Here is a 17,920-nt window from a genome sequence, read left to right on the forward strand (position 1 = left end):
ACGTTTCCTCTGCATGTAATTTCACTGACAATGATTAAACATTGCTAGCAGGATTCAGTATCTTGCAGAATGTGTATAAAAGCCCAAATGGCACCAGGCGATTTACAGGTTTGATTCTGTGTTTTTGTTTGTTTTGTTGGTGAATATGTGGTATATGTGTCGGTTGTTTTATGACACAATAAAAGCAAATCAAACCAAACTTTTTGTTTCAAACAGGAAGATTTCAGTGTCCATCACTTGCTGTTTTTAGCTGAATGTCCAATAGACCTCATAGTTGAAATGATACAGTTTTTAAGTACTAGTAAAGTGAGAGCAGTGTGAGCCCTTAAAGGACCAACCTCCTTCAGGTCCTCCACCACAAAGGTGAGCTCCTCCACATCTCTCTTGTTGCACTGCTTCCAGGTCTCCTTCTCTGTGCCGCTGGTGTCCCAGCTCAAACGCTCGATGATGTAATGCTTGATGGGAGAGCCGCCGTTGTTTTTGGGAGGCTCCCAGGTCAGAGTCACGGTGTTCTTCGTCACCAGGTTGACCTTCAGTTTGGTTGGGGGGTCGGGTGGGTCTGAGGAGGAGGGAGATAATCATTAGACACAGAATAATTCCAGTAAATGGTTTGTGCAGTCACTCTATAGTTGGAATAGTAAGTGTATCCTCACAGATGGGGTCTCTGGCCCGGGCGGGTTCAGTGGTGACAGTGTACGGGCTGAATCCAAGTCTGTTCTCAGCTCGGACTCTGAACAGGTAGTCCTGTCCCTCCAGCAGGCCGGGGACTACGAAGGCCTGGCTGGCACAGGCTGCATTCACCTGATAACAAATCAATCATCCCTCAGTTAATCAATCACAAACTGCAGGATTTATGTTGAATTCAGTCAATCGATTAATTGATAATAATAAACACAAAGACATTTTGTAAAATTATTTTTTTAAATCCTCTGTTTTTCACTTGATTGAGCTAAGCTAGCAGCTTCCCACTGTTTCCTGCTAAGCTAGGCTAAACATATCCTGGTACATGGGTATGATCTACTAAAATTCAAATGCCCAGTGCAGTTGCCAAAGCTAAAACTATTCAATGAAAGCAATTCATTTTCTAAAATAAAAAGTACTTGAAATAAACTTGGACACTTGGTGGATTAAAAACAAACTCATAATAAAATGGAATAATGAAACAAAACCTTAATTGAGAAATTGAAATTTCAATAACTTGGTCTAATAGACTGTTTACCTTGGTCCAGGCCTTGTCAGTGACACATTTCTTCTCGATATAGTAGCTCTTGATTCTTTCTCCTCCATCATTGTCAGGCAGTTTCCAGATCAGCCTCATGGTTGACCGGGTGATGTCTGTCACCCTCAGGTCCTTCGGAGGCCCGGGGACATCTGCACCCGAGACAAAGTACAGTCAATAAAGCAAACATTGCCATACTCTGTAACTGAAGACACTCAGTAGCAAAGGAGAAGCTTATAGACGGTTTATATACAAACAGCAAAGACATACCGAGAACATTAACTCTGACGTTTACGTGTTTCTGTCCGGACTTGTTCTTGGCTGTGATGGTGTAGCGTCCAGAGTGGCTCCTCAGACTGACAGGGACTATCACAGTGGACGTGGTCTCTGTGGACTCAACCTGAGTAAATAAAAACAATTAGACAAAAATTAGACTAAAAAGTAGAGCATGAAATTTAATAGAAAACTGTGTAAAAGATAGAAGTGTTCTATAAAATGTAGAATTACAAAAAAAGAATTACAAAATTTAATAAAGACTTCATTGATAATTTTTCTTTGTTGGGACTGTTTTTCAGAGGAGGGTGATGAAAATTGAGATTTTACTGGAAACATGAAGAGAAGCATTGTGTTGCTGTGTAGCCTCTCACCTCTGAGTCAACCGGCAGTGTGTGAAGTTTGTTCTTCTTGTGTGACTTGGCTTTGCCTTGGAAGTCCCAGGTCACCTTGGGAACAGGGCGGCCCTTGATGGTGGCGGGTATCCTGATAGGATCTCCAGCACGTATACAAAGCAGGTCGTCAGCTTGTACGTTGATAGTGATAGAAGGCGCGACTGTTGGGAGGAGAAATATTAGTGAAAACATCAGTGATGGACCGAGAGGCTTTTGTCTGTGATGAAAGTTGATGTTTACTTATTTCAGTGGGACTTTGAAAAAGGACTTACGGTGGACATCCTCAACCAGAACCTCACTGGTGCGGGGGCTGGGATCAGACTCGCCAATGTCATTGACTGCGATTATCCTGAAGCGGTAGCGTTTGAGCTCACGGAGGCTGGGCACAGTGAACTCAGTGGTGGGGTGCAGGTTCTCGGGATCGTTGACACTCACCCAGTCTGACGTACCCTCATCCTGGATCTGGATGATGTAGCCCTTGATAGGGCTTCCTCCATCCCTCTCTGGTGGCTTCCAGGACAGTGTGATGCTGTACTTGGTCTTATCAACCACCTCTGGAGCGGCAGGCATACTGGGAGGAGCTGGAAGATAGGGTTAGGTAGTTTGTAAACACAGTTTCCATTTTTTGGGAAATCTAATTTATCATCTCCCAAAATACAAAGAGGACATCTATTTGTCAAGAATTGAACTCAAATTGTTTACAGTTATATTTTGATGTGCTGTAATCTTGTTGGTCAGCAACAGACGGTAGTTTTTATACTCACTCAGAGGGTCGACAGCAAAGGCAGAGTCAGATGGTGCACTGAATGGTCCAGTTCCTGCAGAATTGCAGGCAGCAACCCTGAATTCGTACTCATTTCCTTCAATCAGACGAGTCACCTGGAAATCACAGAGAGGAACATTTTAAAAGAACCAGGGCCAAGTAATAAACAATCACTTTTCTTTTGGTGATCAGAACAAAATCCTGTGACTCATTGACTTAACCTCCAAGAGATCTCCAACTTTTTATTTTCCACTTAAAACATTAATTTTGTGCTAATGCAAAAACAAAGCACCAGCAACTCACCTGGTACTCCCAGCCTTTCATACTCCGCTTGGTGACTGGCATCTTGTTGACTTTGGCCCAGTAGCTGGTGCCTTTCTCCCTCTTCTCCAGCCAGTAGCCAATAATCAAGGATCCACCATTATCTCTGGGAGGCTCCCAGCTCAGGGTCATGGAGGTCTTGGAGTGCTCGATGATGGTGGGTTTCTCTGGTGGGCCGGGGAGGCCAAAGGGGTCTTTGATAAGGACGTCCTCTGTTGTGCAGGGGTCAGACTTACCATAGCGGTTCTCAGCTCGTACTCGGAACAAGTATGTCTTGTTGGTGTCCAGGTTCCACACCTGTAGGAGAGGGAGGAAGTAGAGTCAAATAAGACTTAAAGGCCTGTGAGAACCACATTATTATTATTATGATTATGTCATCAGGACATACCCCATATTTCCTTTCAATGATGCTGTTGGTAACCTCCACCCACTGTGGTTCAGGTGGAGCTTCCTCTCCCTCTTCCAACTCTGGCTCCTCTGTTATCACGTCCTTCTTCTCAACAATGTAGTTTGTCAGTTCGCTGCCACCATCATCCAGCGGTGCTTCCCAATGGAGGTAGCAAGACTGCGCCTTGATATTGGATACTGTCACATTTCTGGGAGGAAGTGGCCGGTCTGAGAGGAGAGCAGAAGTTAATTTAGGGAGCTGCCAGCTGGATATTGTGTAACTGTCGCAGACTATAATATATTCTGTTTAATTAACTGTACGTCCTGTCTTTTCTGCCTCTGATTGCATCAGTAGCAAGTTTTGACTCACCCAGCACTAGGACGGAGATGGTGTGCTTGGCTGAGCCCATGTTGTTGGAGGCAGTGACAGTATAGCTGCCACGGTCCTTCCTGTTGGCATCTGGGATGGACAACGTGGTCTTGCAGTTCATCCTACCAGTCTCTACCGTCTCCATCAGCAGAGTCTCAGTTGGCTTCTCAATCACCACGTCATCCTTGGACCACTCAACCTTGGGGATGGGGAGGCCTAGGACGTCAGCGGGGATCTCGATAGGCTCGCCCCTCTTCACAGTAATGGAGTCGCCCTTGAAATGCTTCAGCATGTGGATCTCAGGAGCAACTGAGAGGGACAAGACAGAACAAAAGAAATCAGAAAAACCCTAAAGCTAAAGGTCCCACAGGCTAACATGCCATCACTGGAAAGATTCCTGAGGTGACACCCTTTAGAAAAAACACTGCTCCCTTTTAATAATTTAAAGTTGTCTCAAGAAAAACCTACCTTCATCCCTTAATTATAAAGAGGAAAATACACGGTTATTCTAATTTCAAAATGTTTCTAGGTTTGTTCGGTTCTTAATGAAATGAAAATGTCGAAATTAGTATTCAAAATGATTTAAAATATTCACACTTACCTTCATCGTCTTGGATGACCACAGTCAGTGGGATGGATGGCTCACTCTCTCCAATCAGGTTGGCACACTTGATCCTGAACTCATACATAAAGGCCTCGTCCAGACCCTCCACTGTCATGGTCATGTTGGGGCAGATCTCTGTGTTGCAGGGCTCGAAAGCCTGCTGGTCGTGCCTCTTCTTCTCCACAAAGTATCCGATAACAGGGCTGCCGCCGTCATTGCGAGGTGGCCTCCAGGCAAGTGTGATAGAGTTCTTGGTGCGCTCGGTGTAGTGGAACTTCTCGGGGTATGATGGTGGCCCTGCAGAACCAGCAGATTTTATATTTAATATTTTATTATATAATATTTCACTAATTTTTTTTTGTCTTTAAGGACAAAGCCCATTTTTCTACCAGGGCCATTTATCAATCTACTCCCAAACAGTGAGGACTTGGCCTCTTCACAAAAGATCATTTTTGATGTGATAAAAATCAATTGATTTTAGGTCTCACCCTGTGGGTCCACAGCCTTGATGGGTCCCAGCTCGACAGGTGGGCCCAGGCCATACTTGTTCTTGGCGATGACGCGGAACATGTATTCCTGTCCCTCCATGATGCCCACGCACTCACACTTGGACGAGGCAGTTTCAATGGGCTGCCTCCATGTGTGCATCTTGGCATCTCTGCGCTCCACAACAAAGCCGGTCAGGTCACTGCCTCCGTCATCTTCAGGGTCATCCCAGTTCAGGAAGATCATCTTGCGAGTGACAACCACTGGCTTCAGGTCTGTGACAGGTCCGGGGACGTCTATGGCGAAAGCAACATTTTCCTTTAGTGTTCTTTTTATCCATAGCATCTATTTACTGCAAGTTTACTGTTGATTTTCATCATTAAGTCCTGCCACAAATGCCAGCACTTCTACTCACCCATGACCTCCACTCTGGCAGCGGCAGATTTGGTGCCACTGGGGTTGCAGGCAGAGATCTGGTATTTGCCACTGTCCTTCCTCTGGATGTTCTTGATTGAAACAATGCTATTGTTGCCCTCTGTGAGGATCGCCACACGATCTTTATCAGGTTTGCCATCATCCTTCGTCCAAGTGATGGACGGGTAGGGTTTACCAGTGACTGTGGCAGGCAAGCTGAGTGTCTCTCCTGCTCTGATGATCACGCCTTGCTTGATGGTCAGGTCCATTTCAATCACAGGTATCTCTGTGGAAGGGAATGAACCAGTACCCAAGAAAAGAATGCACCAACAAGAGATTAGTTGACATTAAACCTAAATAAATTCCACTCTTGCTCTCCTTATTTTTAACCCTTTCTTGATTTTTTCAGCTGACCTGCAGGATTCTTGACATAAACAGACTCCGTGAATCCTGGTGTGCCCTCTCCAGCAGCGTTGCATGCGATGACTCTGACCAGGTATTTTGCTCCCTCACGGACTCCATAGACAGTAAAAGCCCGCATCTTCCAGGGACGCTCAGTAGACCTGGACCAGTCTTTAGTACCAGCCATGGCCTGAAAAACACCATTGAAGAGAGAAACATCAGTCTGTGTCGCAGAGGGGAGTAATATATATTCTGGACATGTTTCTGAGTTCTGAGTATAAAACTTTAAATGTGATACTGGTACATAGCTGAGATCAAGACTGTTTGTGATCTGACCTTATCCACGTGGTATCCCAGAATCTCTCCTCCTCCATTGTCGGCAGGCGGGTCCCACTCCACGTCGATGGAGAGGTCAGTAGTTGCCACCACTCGGGCAACTGGTGGCCCAGGAGGCACTAAAGGGTCACAAACACACACAAATCGGACATGTTAACTCTGAGACCGAGTTCCATAGACAGTATCTTCAGGAGTCTAGTGTTCCCCTGTCTAAGTGTTTTCAACTAGTATTTTCACAGGATGCAACTATTTCGGAGAAGGGGAGGACACATGGAAAGTATCATGACAACAAAGCATTTGGTGATTACTATACATTATTATGTATTCCTCCAATTTGACAGAAATGGAAACAACATAAAAGTCATACAGACAGTTTAGACTAGTTTACGTACAGATCGGGGCCTGAGCTGTCTTGGGGTCAGAGGGGATACTGAACTGTCCGGGGCCAGCCTGGTTTTCAGCCGCCACCCTGAAGATGTAAGTCATCCCCTCCAGAAGACCTTCAACGTTCAGCTCAGTGTCAGGGATGATATCTCTGTAGACCAGGACGCAGGAGAATAAGACAACACAGCAAACAGATTTTCCCTGAAATATGCCCAGACATATCTCCATACAAATCTGCCAATACTAATGCTAACTTTTGAGTCAAAGGCAGAGAGAAAACAGGAGTTCCCTCACCTGTTGACACGAGCCCAGTGGGAGCTGTTGATCTCACGGCGTTCCACCCAGTATCCCAGGATGGGGCTGCCATTGTCGTTTGGCTCATTCCAGATGACCAGCATACTGTGGGCTGTGATGTCATCAATCTCCGGCTTTTCAGGAGCCTCAGGAGGTTCTGAGGAGGAGAGGGGGACAGCAGATAAAAGGTGAGTCATATTTGATTCATGCTATTTTGTCTTCAAGCTCAAATATATGTTGCAAGTCTTAAATAGCACCCAGAAGTTGAATAATGCACATAATTGATACACATGTGGTGTGGAAGTTGGACCCATTGACTTCCATGTAATTAGAATAATTTTTGAAAACACTATAAACAAACAGCTCATCATTACTTACTTTTACTCATAATACAATATTGAATGTGGAAATAAATGCAGTTGGCTCGGCTTGTAAACCTTTTCATTTATGAGTCACAGAAGAAAAAAAACATATTAAGACATATAAATATAGGTTTAGATGTGTGTGACTAATTAATTTACTAATAATACTAATACTAATACTAATAATTTGCTACTACTAATTAAATTACTAATTCAAATGAATACAGCGCCTCTTACATTCCATATAGTCAGTGCCATTGGGAGTACTTATCTCCCAAATTGGAAATCCACATAAGATTACTTGAGTAAAAATAATTGTTTCTAAATATCAACATACCGAAGGGATTCTTTGCAATGAGTGGTTTGGAGATGCAGGGTGGACCAGCGCCGAACTTGTTCTCAGCCACAACCCTGAAGATGTACTCCTTCTTCTCGATAAGTTTGGGCACCAGGTAGCGGCATCCTCTTAGCGTCGAGGTTACGCTGCTCCAGCCAATCTCCAGCTTCGAGTTGTCCTTCTTCTCCAGTGTGTAGTTGAGGATCTCACTGCCGCCATCATCCAGAGGAGGATCCCACTTGCAGATCACTGAGTTCTTCCTCACCTCCTCAAATCGGAAGTTCACCGGAGGCCCAGGAGTGTCTGCGATAGATAGGTGAGATAGTCAGTGTTTTTAGCCTCTGAAATTCCACTTTCACTGACAACTATTAATTATTTTCACTAATTAGTAGTGAATCTGTTATATGTATTTTATAGCCACACTAGCGGTGTGGCTTCAGAGGTGTTGATCTGTTGGTCAGTCCAGCACTTTGGTCTAGACTCAACAACTATTACATGGATGGCTGTGAAACTCAATGACTTTGGTGACCCCCTGAAATTTCCTCTAGCACCATCATTTGGTCAAAATTTCTTTGGTTTATCACTAAATACCCACAAAACTAATGACATTCCCATAAGCCTCAGCTGCACTTTGTGTTTTGTGCTAATGTCATTGTGAGTATGTTAGCATGTTGACGCATGTTAGCATTTAGCTAACAAATGCAGCCTCACAAAGCTGTTAGCATTGCTGTAGACTCTAATTCTTGTTTATTTATCAATTAATCACTCTAGATTGTTAAAAGTAATGACAAATGTCCTTCACAATTGACCAAAAACTAAAAGTTTTACTATATTTTAAGATGTCTGACTTTGACTGATAGTCAGGTTGTAACAATCTCACAGTGGTCTTAGATCTGCTTTTGAAACATTGTTTACGTTTACATCTAATCCTGTTTCTTCAAATTATACTTAAAGTTAAATGTGTTTAAATTTGTTAAAAACTCTATATTTGCTTTTAAAATGTATGCACCTATCTACATAATTATACTGGGAAACGCCAGACACATGAATTACATTTAAATGTAATGTCAGAATAGAGTTAAATTCCTACCGAGCACATTGACCTCGCAGGTAGCGGAGGCGATGCCGTGGTCATTCTCCACCTTCACCATGTAGACGCCATGGTCAAGACGGATCGAGTCCGTGATTACAACGGAGGACGTGCCCCTCCGGCTGTTATCAATGGACAGTCGTTCGGTCAGCGTCGGGTAGTCGGTCTCCTCCACCTCTGGCTCCACCACCTCCTCCTTCTTCTCCTCTGCTTCCTTCTTCTCCTCCTCTTTCTTCTCCTCCTCTTTCTTCTCCTCCTCCTTCTTCTCCTCTCCTTCTTTCTTCTTCTCCTCCTCCTTCTTCTCCTCCTCCTTCTTCTCTTCTCCTTCCTTCACCTCTGCGTCCTTCTTCTCTCCCTCACCTTCCTCCTTCTTCTTTTCTTCCTTCTTCTCCAACTTCTTCTTCAGGGGTCTCTCAGGCCTCTTGCGGAGTGGTTCAGGTCGGATGATCTTGTTGTTCCAGTACCAGGTGATCTGAGGGTATGGTGAGCCGGAAATATTGGCGTCCAGGCAGATCTGGCAGCCTCGCCTCACGTTCAGGCCAGACTGCAGGCTGCCGCTCAGGAACACTTTCGGAGGATCTGAGAAAGAACACAGAAAAGTGAACATAAAGTTCAGCAGTAAACATGGCGACATTGGAAGAGGGAAGTGAAAAAATCCTTACCAACAGCGTCCGATGCTTTTACAAACAGCGTGCTGCGAGATGGCTCGCTGACCCCCGCTGCGTTTTCAGCTTTGACTCTGAAGGCGTAGCTCTTGCCCTCCGTCAGCCTTCTGACAGTGTAGGACAGGACAGGCACCAGGAAGTCATTGCACCTCTCCCACTTGTCCTCGCCCTTCTGCTGCCTCTCCAGGATGTATCCCATGATCTTGGAGCCACCATCGTACATTGGAGGCTTCCAGGTCAGCGTGATGGTGCTAGATGTGGGGAACTGGGTCTCCACGTCCACCGGTGGGTCGGGGGGATCTGGAATGAGACGGGACACAATGTGGATTTCAGTTAAATTTCTACTGAACATAAACTGTCATTTACATATTAATTGCATCATACCATAAATTAAATGTCATGGTGTTTGCTTACGTTTCTGGTCCTGGGCGATGACTGGGTGACGGAGCTCGACGAACTCTCCTCCTCCGATCTTGTTCACGGCCTGGACTCTGAAGTAGTACTCTCCATTAGGGATCAGGTCTTTGATGGGCCAGCTCACCTTATTCTCCCCTGACATCTGGTTGATGTATGTCCTCCTGCCGGCCTCACGCCGCTGCCAGAGAGCACAGGAAAACATGAACAATGAACAAACTTAAGAAATATGAGCGACATCATTTTATAAAAAAAAGATTTAAAACCATCATAAATAAAAACATGCTACAAACCTGCAGGACGTAGTGAAGAATCGGGGTGCCACCGTCGTAGTCAGGAGGATCCCAGGATATTTTACAGGAGCTCTTGGTGATCTCTGAGGCCACAATTTCCTTACAGGGACCAGGAAGACCTGAAGACAGAGACACAGAGACGTATTAAAAATCATCTACTGCTAAGAGTTCAAACACAACGGACCTCATGCAAGAAGAACTCATATGAACAGATTTGTCCTGAAATGGCATATTTTCATATTTTCTAATTGTTTCAGCTCCTCTAATATGAATGCTGGTTTCTGATTCTTTTTTTCACTCTTTGGGATCATTTTTGTGAATAAAACACGGACACAAAGAGTTTGTGATGTTTAGAAAGTTTCTCGGAACAAACCTCACAGAGAAAAGTCAGAAAGGTTAAGAAGAAGACAATGTTTAGTGAGTTCTGTGATTAGTTCAGAGCTGTGATGTGAATGTGTTTGGGTACCGATGACTTTGACGTTGATGGTGGCGCTGGCGGCTCCCAGTTTGTTCTCAAGAGTGATTTTGTATTGTCCAGCATCAGCGTGAAGACTGCTTTCGACCTCCAGGTGACAGGAAGTATACTCCTTCCTGTTGAGCACAAACAATCCCATCAGCCACTGCTGCTCACACTGACTAAGAACAGGCCAATCAGATACAGACAGGTTTAAGATGACAGACAGATATCAATTATTCTGATCTGATAACGGATAGATTTGCTGATATTTGTCGGAAACTGTCTTTTTTTTTAACACTCAAAAAGCAATAAAGAAAATAACTAACTGACTTTACTGGTTAATGTCTGTGAAATAACATGGACTCAGTGACTATATGGAAACTAAAATAAACCCTGTATATTGATAGGATTGACAGTGTAATTGCATTCTTAGTTTATATCCGATCTGAATTTGGAGGAAGAATACATTTACAGCCTGAATTTGATAAAACGTTGCGCTGACCTGAAGCCGAGGCGCTCGTCAGCCTTCAGCTCCTTGCCATCTTTGTGCCAGGTGATTCTGGGTGAGGGGACGGCTTTGAAGGGAACTGGGATGTGCAGCTTCTCTGTTTCCACGACAACCAGGTCCAGAGTCTGGAAGTCAAGTGTCGGGTTGCCTGGAAACACGGAAAAGAGCAGGTGTCAAATAAAATAACCGTGTTAAAATGTTAAGCTAGCATCAGTTGAGCCCGGTGGACGTTCTTACAGTCAGAGTCTGCGGCAAAGACGTTCTCAGAGATGTCGGACGGCTCACTGACTCCGACGGAATTGATGGCTCTCACTCTCAGGATGTACTCCTTCTCGGGGACGATGCCCTCCTCAACGCGGTACTTCAGCTCCTTCACTGGACGGGAGTTGACCCTCATCCATTTCTCTGTTCCAGCCTCGCACATCTCAATGTGGTAGCCGGTGATGGGGCAGCCGCCGTCCCTCTGCGGAGGTTTCCAGGCAATGGACAGGAAGTCCCTGCTGGCTCCAGTCACATGCAGCTCAATGGGTGGAGACGGGACACCTGGAAGGGAGAGGACAGACAGTTTTATTTCAAAACTCTATTTATTGAGTTTCCTAACAGACAAGTAGTATACCGTGTTTCAATTAAGATTTTAAGTAATTAGAAAACAGATGATCAGGGAGCGAAAGAAACAGAACACTTGTGTGAGGATCATTTCAAATACAGATGCAGCCGCCCAGAATTGCCAGCTGGTCCATGACAGGGCCCTTACAAATCATAGACTGTATAAAAATATGGACGTAGTTAGCGTGACGTCACCAGTTGGTTTCTGAAGAGCGGTTTTGAAGCTCCAGCCGTCGCCATCTTGGCAGTGCGTGACGCTGCCTAACTCCCAGCCAATCAAAAATGGGCAAAGAGGCAGGCCGAATGTTCTGAAACAAGCCACCTAGCGGCTGGCGGACCTGTCACTCAAAGCAGCCATGTCCTTCATTATGCATAACTTTACGGCTTAATTAAATTTAAATGGGTGAGTTATAAAAAAATTCACCCCCCGTACAGTTGTCATGAAAGAGGAAATTAGCTACAGAGACCAAAACCGTTTTTTGTACCAGGCTGTAAACATGTTTATTTCTGCTGTAAAGTTGGACATTTTAACATGGGGGTCTATGGAGAATGACTCGCTTTTGGAGCCTCAAGTGGCCATTCAAGGAACTGCAGTTTTTGGCACTTCCTCATTGGCTTCATTTTACAGCCCCAGAGGTTGTGGCTTGGATGTCACCCATCGTTTTCCATCGGAGCCGGTTTGAAGCCCAGAGTTGCAGCTTATGGTCGGTTTAGAGCCACGACCTTCAAAATAAGGAGGTGTTGCCTATAGTCAGACTCAGGCTACTTCCACAGTACTAAGTTTTCGTTTTGAAACATAAAACTTTTGCTGTGTTTACGCCTAGCGTCCATTTTTCAGCCCTGGAGGTTGCCGCTTGATACAGATCTGTACTAATCTGAATGGACAGCAATTCTGAGTGGCTGGTACTGTAAGGTATTTATTAGTCATTACTGGGGAAGGAATTTCTTTATCTGATGTCAGATTTAACAACTTACCTGTTGGATCTTCAATAGTGAGGATCTCAGTGGGCTCGCTCGGATGTCCAACACCGGCCTCGTTCTCGGCGCGGACCTGGAACTGAACCTCTGTTCCCTCGATGACGTCCGTCACTCTGTATTTACAGTCAGGACCTGAAGTCTTGCCACACTTCACCCAGCGAGTTCCGAGTTTCTCCTTCTTCTCCATGGAATACCTACAGAACAGAGTCAACGAAAGACGAGGTTCATACCGTAACAAGGCCGACACCAAACATGAGGAAATTAAACTGTTGCTGCAACATGTCCCGCTTACATTTTAATCAAATCTGAATTGGATATCAAGTATTCAGATCAGTATTTGGCAGTGGTGGACAAAGTACATTCATTTGAGTACTGTACGGTATATTTTCAGGTACTTATACTTTACTTGAGTATTTTAATTGTCTGAGACTTTATACTTCTACTACAACACATTTCATTTCATTCATTGTAAGGCTGCAACTGAACTGTTGTCTTCATAATCAATTAATTTGCTGATTATTTCCTGGATTCATTCAGAGAAAAACATCAAACCCTCATATCTGAGATGCTGGAATCAGTGAATTATTTGCATTTTTGCTTGAAAATGGACTAAAAAGATGAATTGATTATGGAAACTGTTGCAGATTAATTTTCAGTAAATCGACTAATCAGCTCTAAGATATTATACTTTTTACTCCGTTAATTTTATCTGACAGTTGTTGTTATCGTACACATTACGCTTTTACATAAAAAAACATGTGATCATCTAAAATATGACAACTTTTACAGATAAAATGAGCTGCACCTCCACCAGCTACAACATTAACATGCTAATTAGACATTGCAATGATCATAATAATTCAGTGATATAAAATGTATAATAATATAACACTCTGAAAGGACTCATTCAGCATAATATTTACTTTTACTTTTGATATTTCAAATACATTTTGTTGCTTCAAATGGAGTATTTTGAAAGCTACTTTTACTTAAAACTGGTAATGTGTTTTCAGGACTGAAACCCTACCTGAGGATGGGTCTGCCACCATCGTTTTTGGGCGCCTCCCAGTTCAGGTCCACATATCTTTTGGTCACGGCATATACGGTGAGGGCATATGGTGGCCCGGGAGTAGCTGCAAGGAACAGACAAAACCTTTTCATCCTACATCGATGGAGCAAACACCTTAACTCCCACAGATAAACAATAAAAACAGTCTCTATGTGGCATAAATTCCTCTCTAACTTACTGAAAGTGTCTTTGGCCAGCACAGAGTCTCCCAGCTCGCAGAACGGACCGAGGCCCACGGCGTTCTCAGCTGCAACACGGAACACGTACAGTGATCCTTCATTGAGCGGAGTCACAGTGTACTTCAGCTCTTTGACTGTGGTGTCCACGGTCTGCCAGCCTTTACGCCTGACGTCTCGTTTCTCCACCACATAGTTGGTGATGGGTGAGCCTCCGTCGCGCTCAGGGACCGTCCACTTCAAGTCAGCACTGTTCCTGCTGATGCCAATGACATCCAACCAGCGAGGAACTGAAGGGGGGTCTGAGGAATTCATGAAAGAATGAAGTGAAGTTATTTAACATGTTGCGCCTCTGATAATCAGCATTTTACTGTCCAAAATGTCAACTTGACATGTCCCCTCTTTTTTAACGGAATTCTCAGACCTGCTATCTGTCAGTCATACGAACTATGATACCTGCATTTTAATTGTTGATTAAAAACTGTGAAAACTTAGTTAATGATTTTAACCATAAAATGAAAACAGTGTTTGACGCAGTTGCTCCAGTTAAAACCAGGACAATAACTAAACAAAGGTTGCCCTATGGAACAATAGTCAAACCATGGGCCTGAAAAGAGAATAGCTGAGCGCAGATGGCGAAAAACAAAATTAGTAATACATCACAATATTCTAACTGAAAACACTTCACACACAATCATGGCCCAATTTCTACCTCACTTTTTAAAACTATTTAAAGTCTGTATCTGAATACATCCTTGTCATAGTAAATCACTCCCTACAGCTTAGTGTCTTCCCCACTGATTTTAAAACTGCTCTAATAAAACCTCTTAGAGAAAGGGAACCTGGATATTTTAACACCCAGCAATTTTAGAACAAATTTCAAATCTCCCTTTTTTAAGCAAAATTTTAGAGAAACTAGTTTTTAATCAGCTAAGTACCTTTTTAAACTCAAACACTAAATCTGTAAATGACCACTCCTCCAAACACTATGAGGTTACCTGTGGAGTACCACAAGGATCAACTTTAGGACGGCTACTTTTTAATCTAGACATGCTACCCCTGGGCAGTGTCATCATCTATGCTGATGACACTCAGCTCTATGTGGCTGTGTCTCCTGATGATATAAAGGCCTGGATGTCACAGAATTTTTTGCAGCTCAACCAGGTTAAACCGTACCGATCCTTGGTTCAAAGGCTCGGAGAGAGAAACTGGCCTCCAAACTGAACACACTGGGACTCAACCCAAGCCAAGAGGCAAGAAATCTAGGAGTAATTTTGATTCTGATTCTGATTTTTATTTCAAGACTCATGTGCTGGGTGTCCCAAAAACAGCATTTCATCATTTGAAGAACATCTCGCATGCTTTTATAACCAGCAGGCTAGACGGCTGTAACGTTCTCCTTTCTGGTCTACTGAAGAATACAATTAATCAGCTACAATTAATTCAAAATTCTGCTGCAGAAGTGCTGATTAAGACCAGGAAGATACATTATATCTATTTTAAAGTCTTTCCACTGGTTACCTGTTAGTTTTGGTATTGTTTTTAAAATTCTTTTATTAATTTATAAGGCACTTGATGGCCTCGCACCAGACTACCTCTCAGAAATGCTTTTGGGTTATGAACCAGGAAGGCCCCTCAGATCCTCCAGAAATTCCATAATTTTATTTTTTATTGTTATTTTTATTGCTTGTATTATCTTTTTTTTTAATCTTTTATTATCTTTACTACCCTCTTTTATTGTTGTCTTATTCATTTATTAGTATTTTTGGTGTACATTAGTCTCTAAATCCATTTTTAACAAAGCTGAATGACGTTTGATTTGTTTGAAAGGTTCTATACAAATAAAATTTGATTGATTGATTTATTGATGTTCTGTCTGACATGTTTGTTTCTGTTCTAGAGTCAGGTTGACATGTTCTGTCAGTTTGTCTTACTGAGTCTCTCCTTGCAGAGCACGGGGTCGCTGGGCTCACTCGGGTCGCTCTCTCCGGCCACATTGACCGCTCGCACCCTAAATGAATACTCCTGCTTCTCCATCAGGCCCTTCAGGAAGTGCTCCACAATGCTGATGTTCTCCGCCACACGGATCCAGTCCGTTGTGCCGCTCTTCAGCATCTCAATGATGTAGCCATCGATCTTTGCTCCGCCGTCATGCTCCGGTTTGGTCCACATCAGGAAGCAGGAAGTCTTAGCTACATCCTTCACTGTGGGTTTGCCAGGAGGCCATGGAGGATCTGGAAAACAAGTGACAGTGATTTTTTTTTTAACACATTTTAGATGCTCATAGAGAGTAAGATTAAGAGTAACAACAAGACAGCAATTGTCAAACTTTAGTCACATGTGATTATTAATAATTAGATAAGAATGAATAAAAAGTTTTGTACCAATAGGATCTTTGACGAGGATCGGCTCGGTCTCCTTGCTGGGTTTTCCAGTTCCAGCCAGATTTTCAGCCAGGACTCTGAACTTGTACTTCTTCCTGGTGGGAAGACCTTTGACTCTGCAGAGGAAAACACAAACACACACAACGACACGTTAGCATTTATCAATGAAGCACGTATGAAACTTCAGATATCGGACAGTAGAGCAGTCAGGGTCACCTGTAGTTGGTATCTTTGATGGGCAGCTTGTTGCATCTAATCCACCTGTCGTGGTCGGGTTCGTATCTCTCTACCCAGTATCCAGTGATGGGGCTTCCTCCATCCTCATCTGGCTCGTACCAGTTCAGAGTCAGGGAGTCCTTGGCGATGTCTGATCCCTCCAGCTTGTATGGAGCTCCAGGAGTGTCTGAGGAGAGGGCAGGAGGGATGTTAGCCACCACACTCACATTAAAACATCTCATTAAATGTCATCAGCACTACACTTTTTAAACAAGAATTCTTCACAGATCCAAAAAACCTTGAAACAAAGTACCCATGTCTCATCTTCCTAAACCAGAGATGGACCAGTCCAGAAAGAAAGCCAGCAGAAGATAACTGCAGCTACAATATGAACAATGTGTTATTCTAAATTCAGATTAGTTTTTTCTGCTTTGACCCAAGAATTTGTTTAATGTTGATTGGCTGATTAGTAATGTAGCCTGAGTCGTTCTTTGGTCCAATCTAAATGAAGTTAAGCTAAATTAAGTGATAATTTACTCTCACAACTGTGACATAATGAATCTTTACTTTATTATACAAATCCATACTGTAAGCAGGACCCTACACTCTCCTCAGGTGACCTACCGAAGGGGTATCTGGCGATGATGGATGGGTGCTCAGCTGGTGCTCCAACACCAAACTGGTTCTCAGCAAAGACTCTGAAGATGTATTCCTTGAACTTGACCAGATCCACAGCTCTGTATGTGGTGTGTTTGATGGTGGAGGACAGCCGGTGCCAGACTTCGCTGTCTGCAGCTCGGCGCTCAACAATGTAGTTGGTGACTCTGGAGCCGCCGTCATCACGCGGAGGGTTCCAGGACAGGAAGCAGGACTCATTGGTTATCTCAGAGATGTCGAAGGCAGCAGGAGGCCCCGGCTTATCTGTGAGGAGACGTTATATTTGACATTTAATTCACCAGGAAAGAAGAAATCATTATGAAACGCTTTTAATTTTACATTCTATTTTAGCACCATCAGCTGTTATCTTACTCACCGAGGATATTGACATCAACGGTGGCGGTAGCGCGACCACTGCTGTTGGTGGCCTCAATAATGTAGGTGGAGCTGTCATCTCTCTGGGTCTTGGCAATGGTGACGGTCGAGTGTCCTGGCTTTGTGTCGATGGACACCCTGTCATCTGGTTTGAGGACCAAGTCGGCCTTGGTCCATTTCACACGGGGCTCTGGCTTTCCAGTCACCTCGGCCGGGAGTTCGATCTTTTTGCCAGCCTTGGCGGTCAGACCGGCTAGCAGCTTGGCGTCCAGCTGGATCTCTGGAGGCTCTGCACAGACAGATGATCAACAGTAAGAGGGGGGTTGCTGAATTGTTAAATTAATCAAAAACTAATGAAATTTCATACAATTACTGCTATGTTTATTATCCTGAAAATAACTAAAACAAATAACTAACCCTTCCTCCATGATTAATGTGTATTTTACCAGCAGTCCACAGTGTTTGGTGTCTGTTAGTTATCACAACAATGACACTAAAATAACTTTACTTTCTTTGGTTATTTTGATTATGTCGCTCTTGATTCTGCCTGTACACATAAATTCGGTGGTAAATTTTGAGTATTTCAGTGCAAAGGTTTTATTTCCTTTTGAAGAGCTCCACTGCCTCAAGATGATTTGGACTTGGCTCATATATTGTGAATGTTAAAACATCCCTCAGATTCTTC

At 43.7% G+C, this 17,920-nt stretch overlaps 1 protein-coding gene across 1 annotated transcript in view; it reads right to left on the reverse strand.

The window, feature by feature from the left end:
- The window catches only part of LOC121907520 (titin-like), a 254,288-nt gene that overhangs the window by 79,009 nt on the left and 157,359 nt on the right, over window positions 1-17,920 (reverse strand). Inside the window, exons 131-163 of the mRNA XM_042427130.1 lie at window positions 17,237-17,524; window positions 16,828-17,124; window positions 16,204-16,390; window positions 15,988-16,103; window positions 15,538-15,837; window positions 13,606-13,905; window positions 13,386-13,491; window positions 12,356-12,552; window positions 11,012-11,317; window positions 10,769-10,922; window positions 10,276-10,400; window positions 9,810-9,928; window positions 9,517-9,697; window positions 9,100-9,402; window positions 8,438-9,016; window positions 7,348-7,650; window positions 6,649-6,805; window positions 6,363-6,505; window positions 5,971-6,089; window positions 5,647-5,824; window positions 5,234-5,518; window positions 4,821-5,114; window positions 4,330-4,629; window positions 3,729-4,037; window positions 3,360-3,586; window positions 2,954-3,268; window positions 2,652-2,766; window positions 2,160-2,468; window positions 1,867-2,048; window positions 1,490-1,619; window positions 1,220-1,371; window positions 654-801; window positions 339-559 (exon numbers count right to left, since the gene is read on the reverse strand). Of these exons, the coding sequence (XP_042283064.1) occupies window positions 339-559; window positions 654-801; window positions 1,220-1,371; window positions 1,490-1,619; window positions 1,867-2,048; window positions 2,160-2,468; window positions 2,652-2,766; window positions 2,954-3,268; window positions 3,360-3,586; window positions 3,729-4,037; window positions 4,330-4,629; window positions 4,821-5,114; window positions 5,234-5,518; window positions 5,647-5,824; window positions 5,971-6,089; window positions 6,363-6,505; window positions 6,649-6,805; window positions 7,348-7,650; window positions 8,438-9,016; window positions 9,100-9,402; window positions 9,517-9,697; window positions 9,810-9,928; window positions 10,276-10,400; window positions 10,769-10,922; window positions 11,012-11,317; window positions 12,356-12,552; window positions 13,386-13,491; window positions 13,606-13,905; window positions 15,538-15,837; window positions 15,988-16,103; window positions 16,204-16,390; window positions 16,828-17,124; window positions 17,237-17,524 (7,445 nt within the window). The remainder of the gene's footprint in view (window positions 1-338; window positions 560-653; window positions 802-1,219; window positions 1,372-1,489; window positions 1,620-1,866; window positions 2,049-2,159; window positions 2,469-2,651; window positions 2,767-2,953; window positions 3,269-3,359; window positions 3,587-3,728; window positions 4,038-4,329; window positions 4,630-4,820; window positions 5,115-5,233; window positions 5,519-5,646; window positions 5,825-5,970; window positions 6,090-6,362; window positions 6,506-6,648; window positions 6,806-7,347; window positions 7,651-8,437; window positions 9,017-9,099; window positions 9,403-9,516; window positions 9,698-9,809; window positions 9,929-10,275; window positions 10,401-10,768; window positions 10,923-11,011; window positions 11,318-12,355; window positions 12,553-13,385; window positions 13,492-13,605; window positions 13,906-15,537; window positions 15,838-15,987; window positions 16,104-16,203; window positions 16,391-16,827; window positions 17,125-17,236; window positions 17,525-17,920) is intronic.

The sequence above is a fragment of the Thunnus maccoyii genome, chromosome 11 (genome assembly GCF_910596095.1).
Source record: "Thunnus maccoyii chromosome 11, fThuMac1.1, whole genome shotgun sequence".
NCBI lineage: Eukaryota > Metazoa > Chordata > Actinopteri > Scombriformes > Scombridae > Thunnus > Thunnus maccoyii.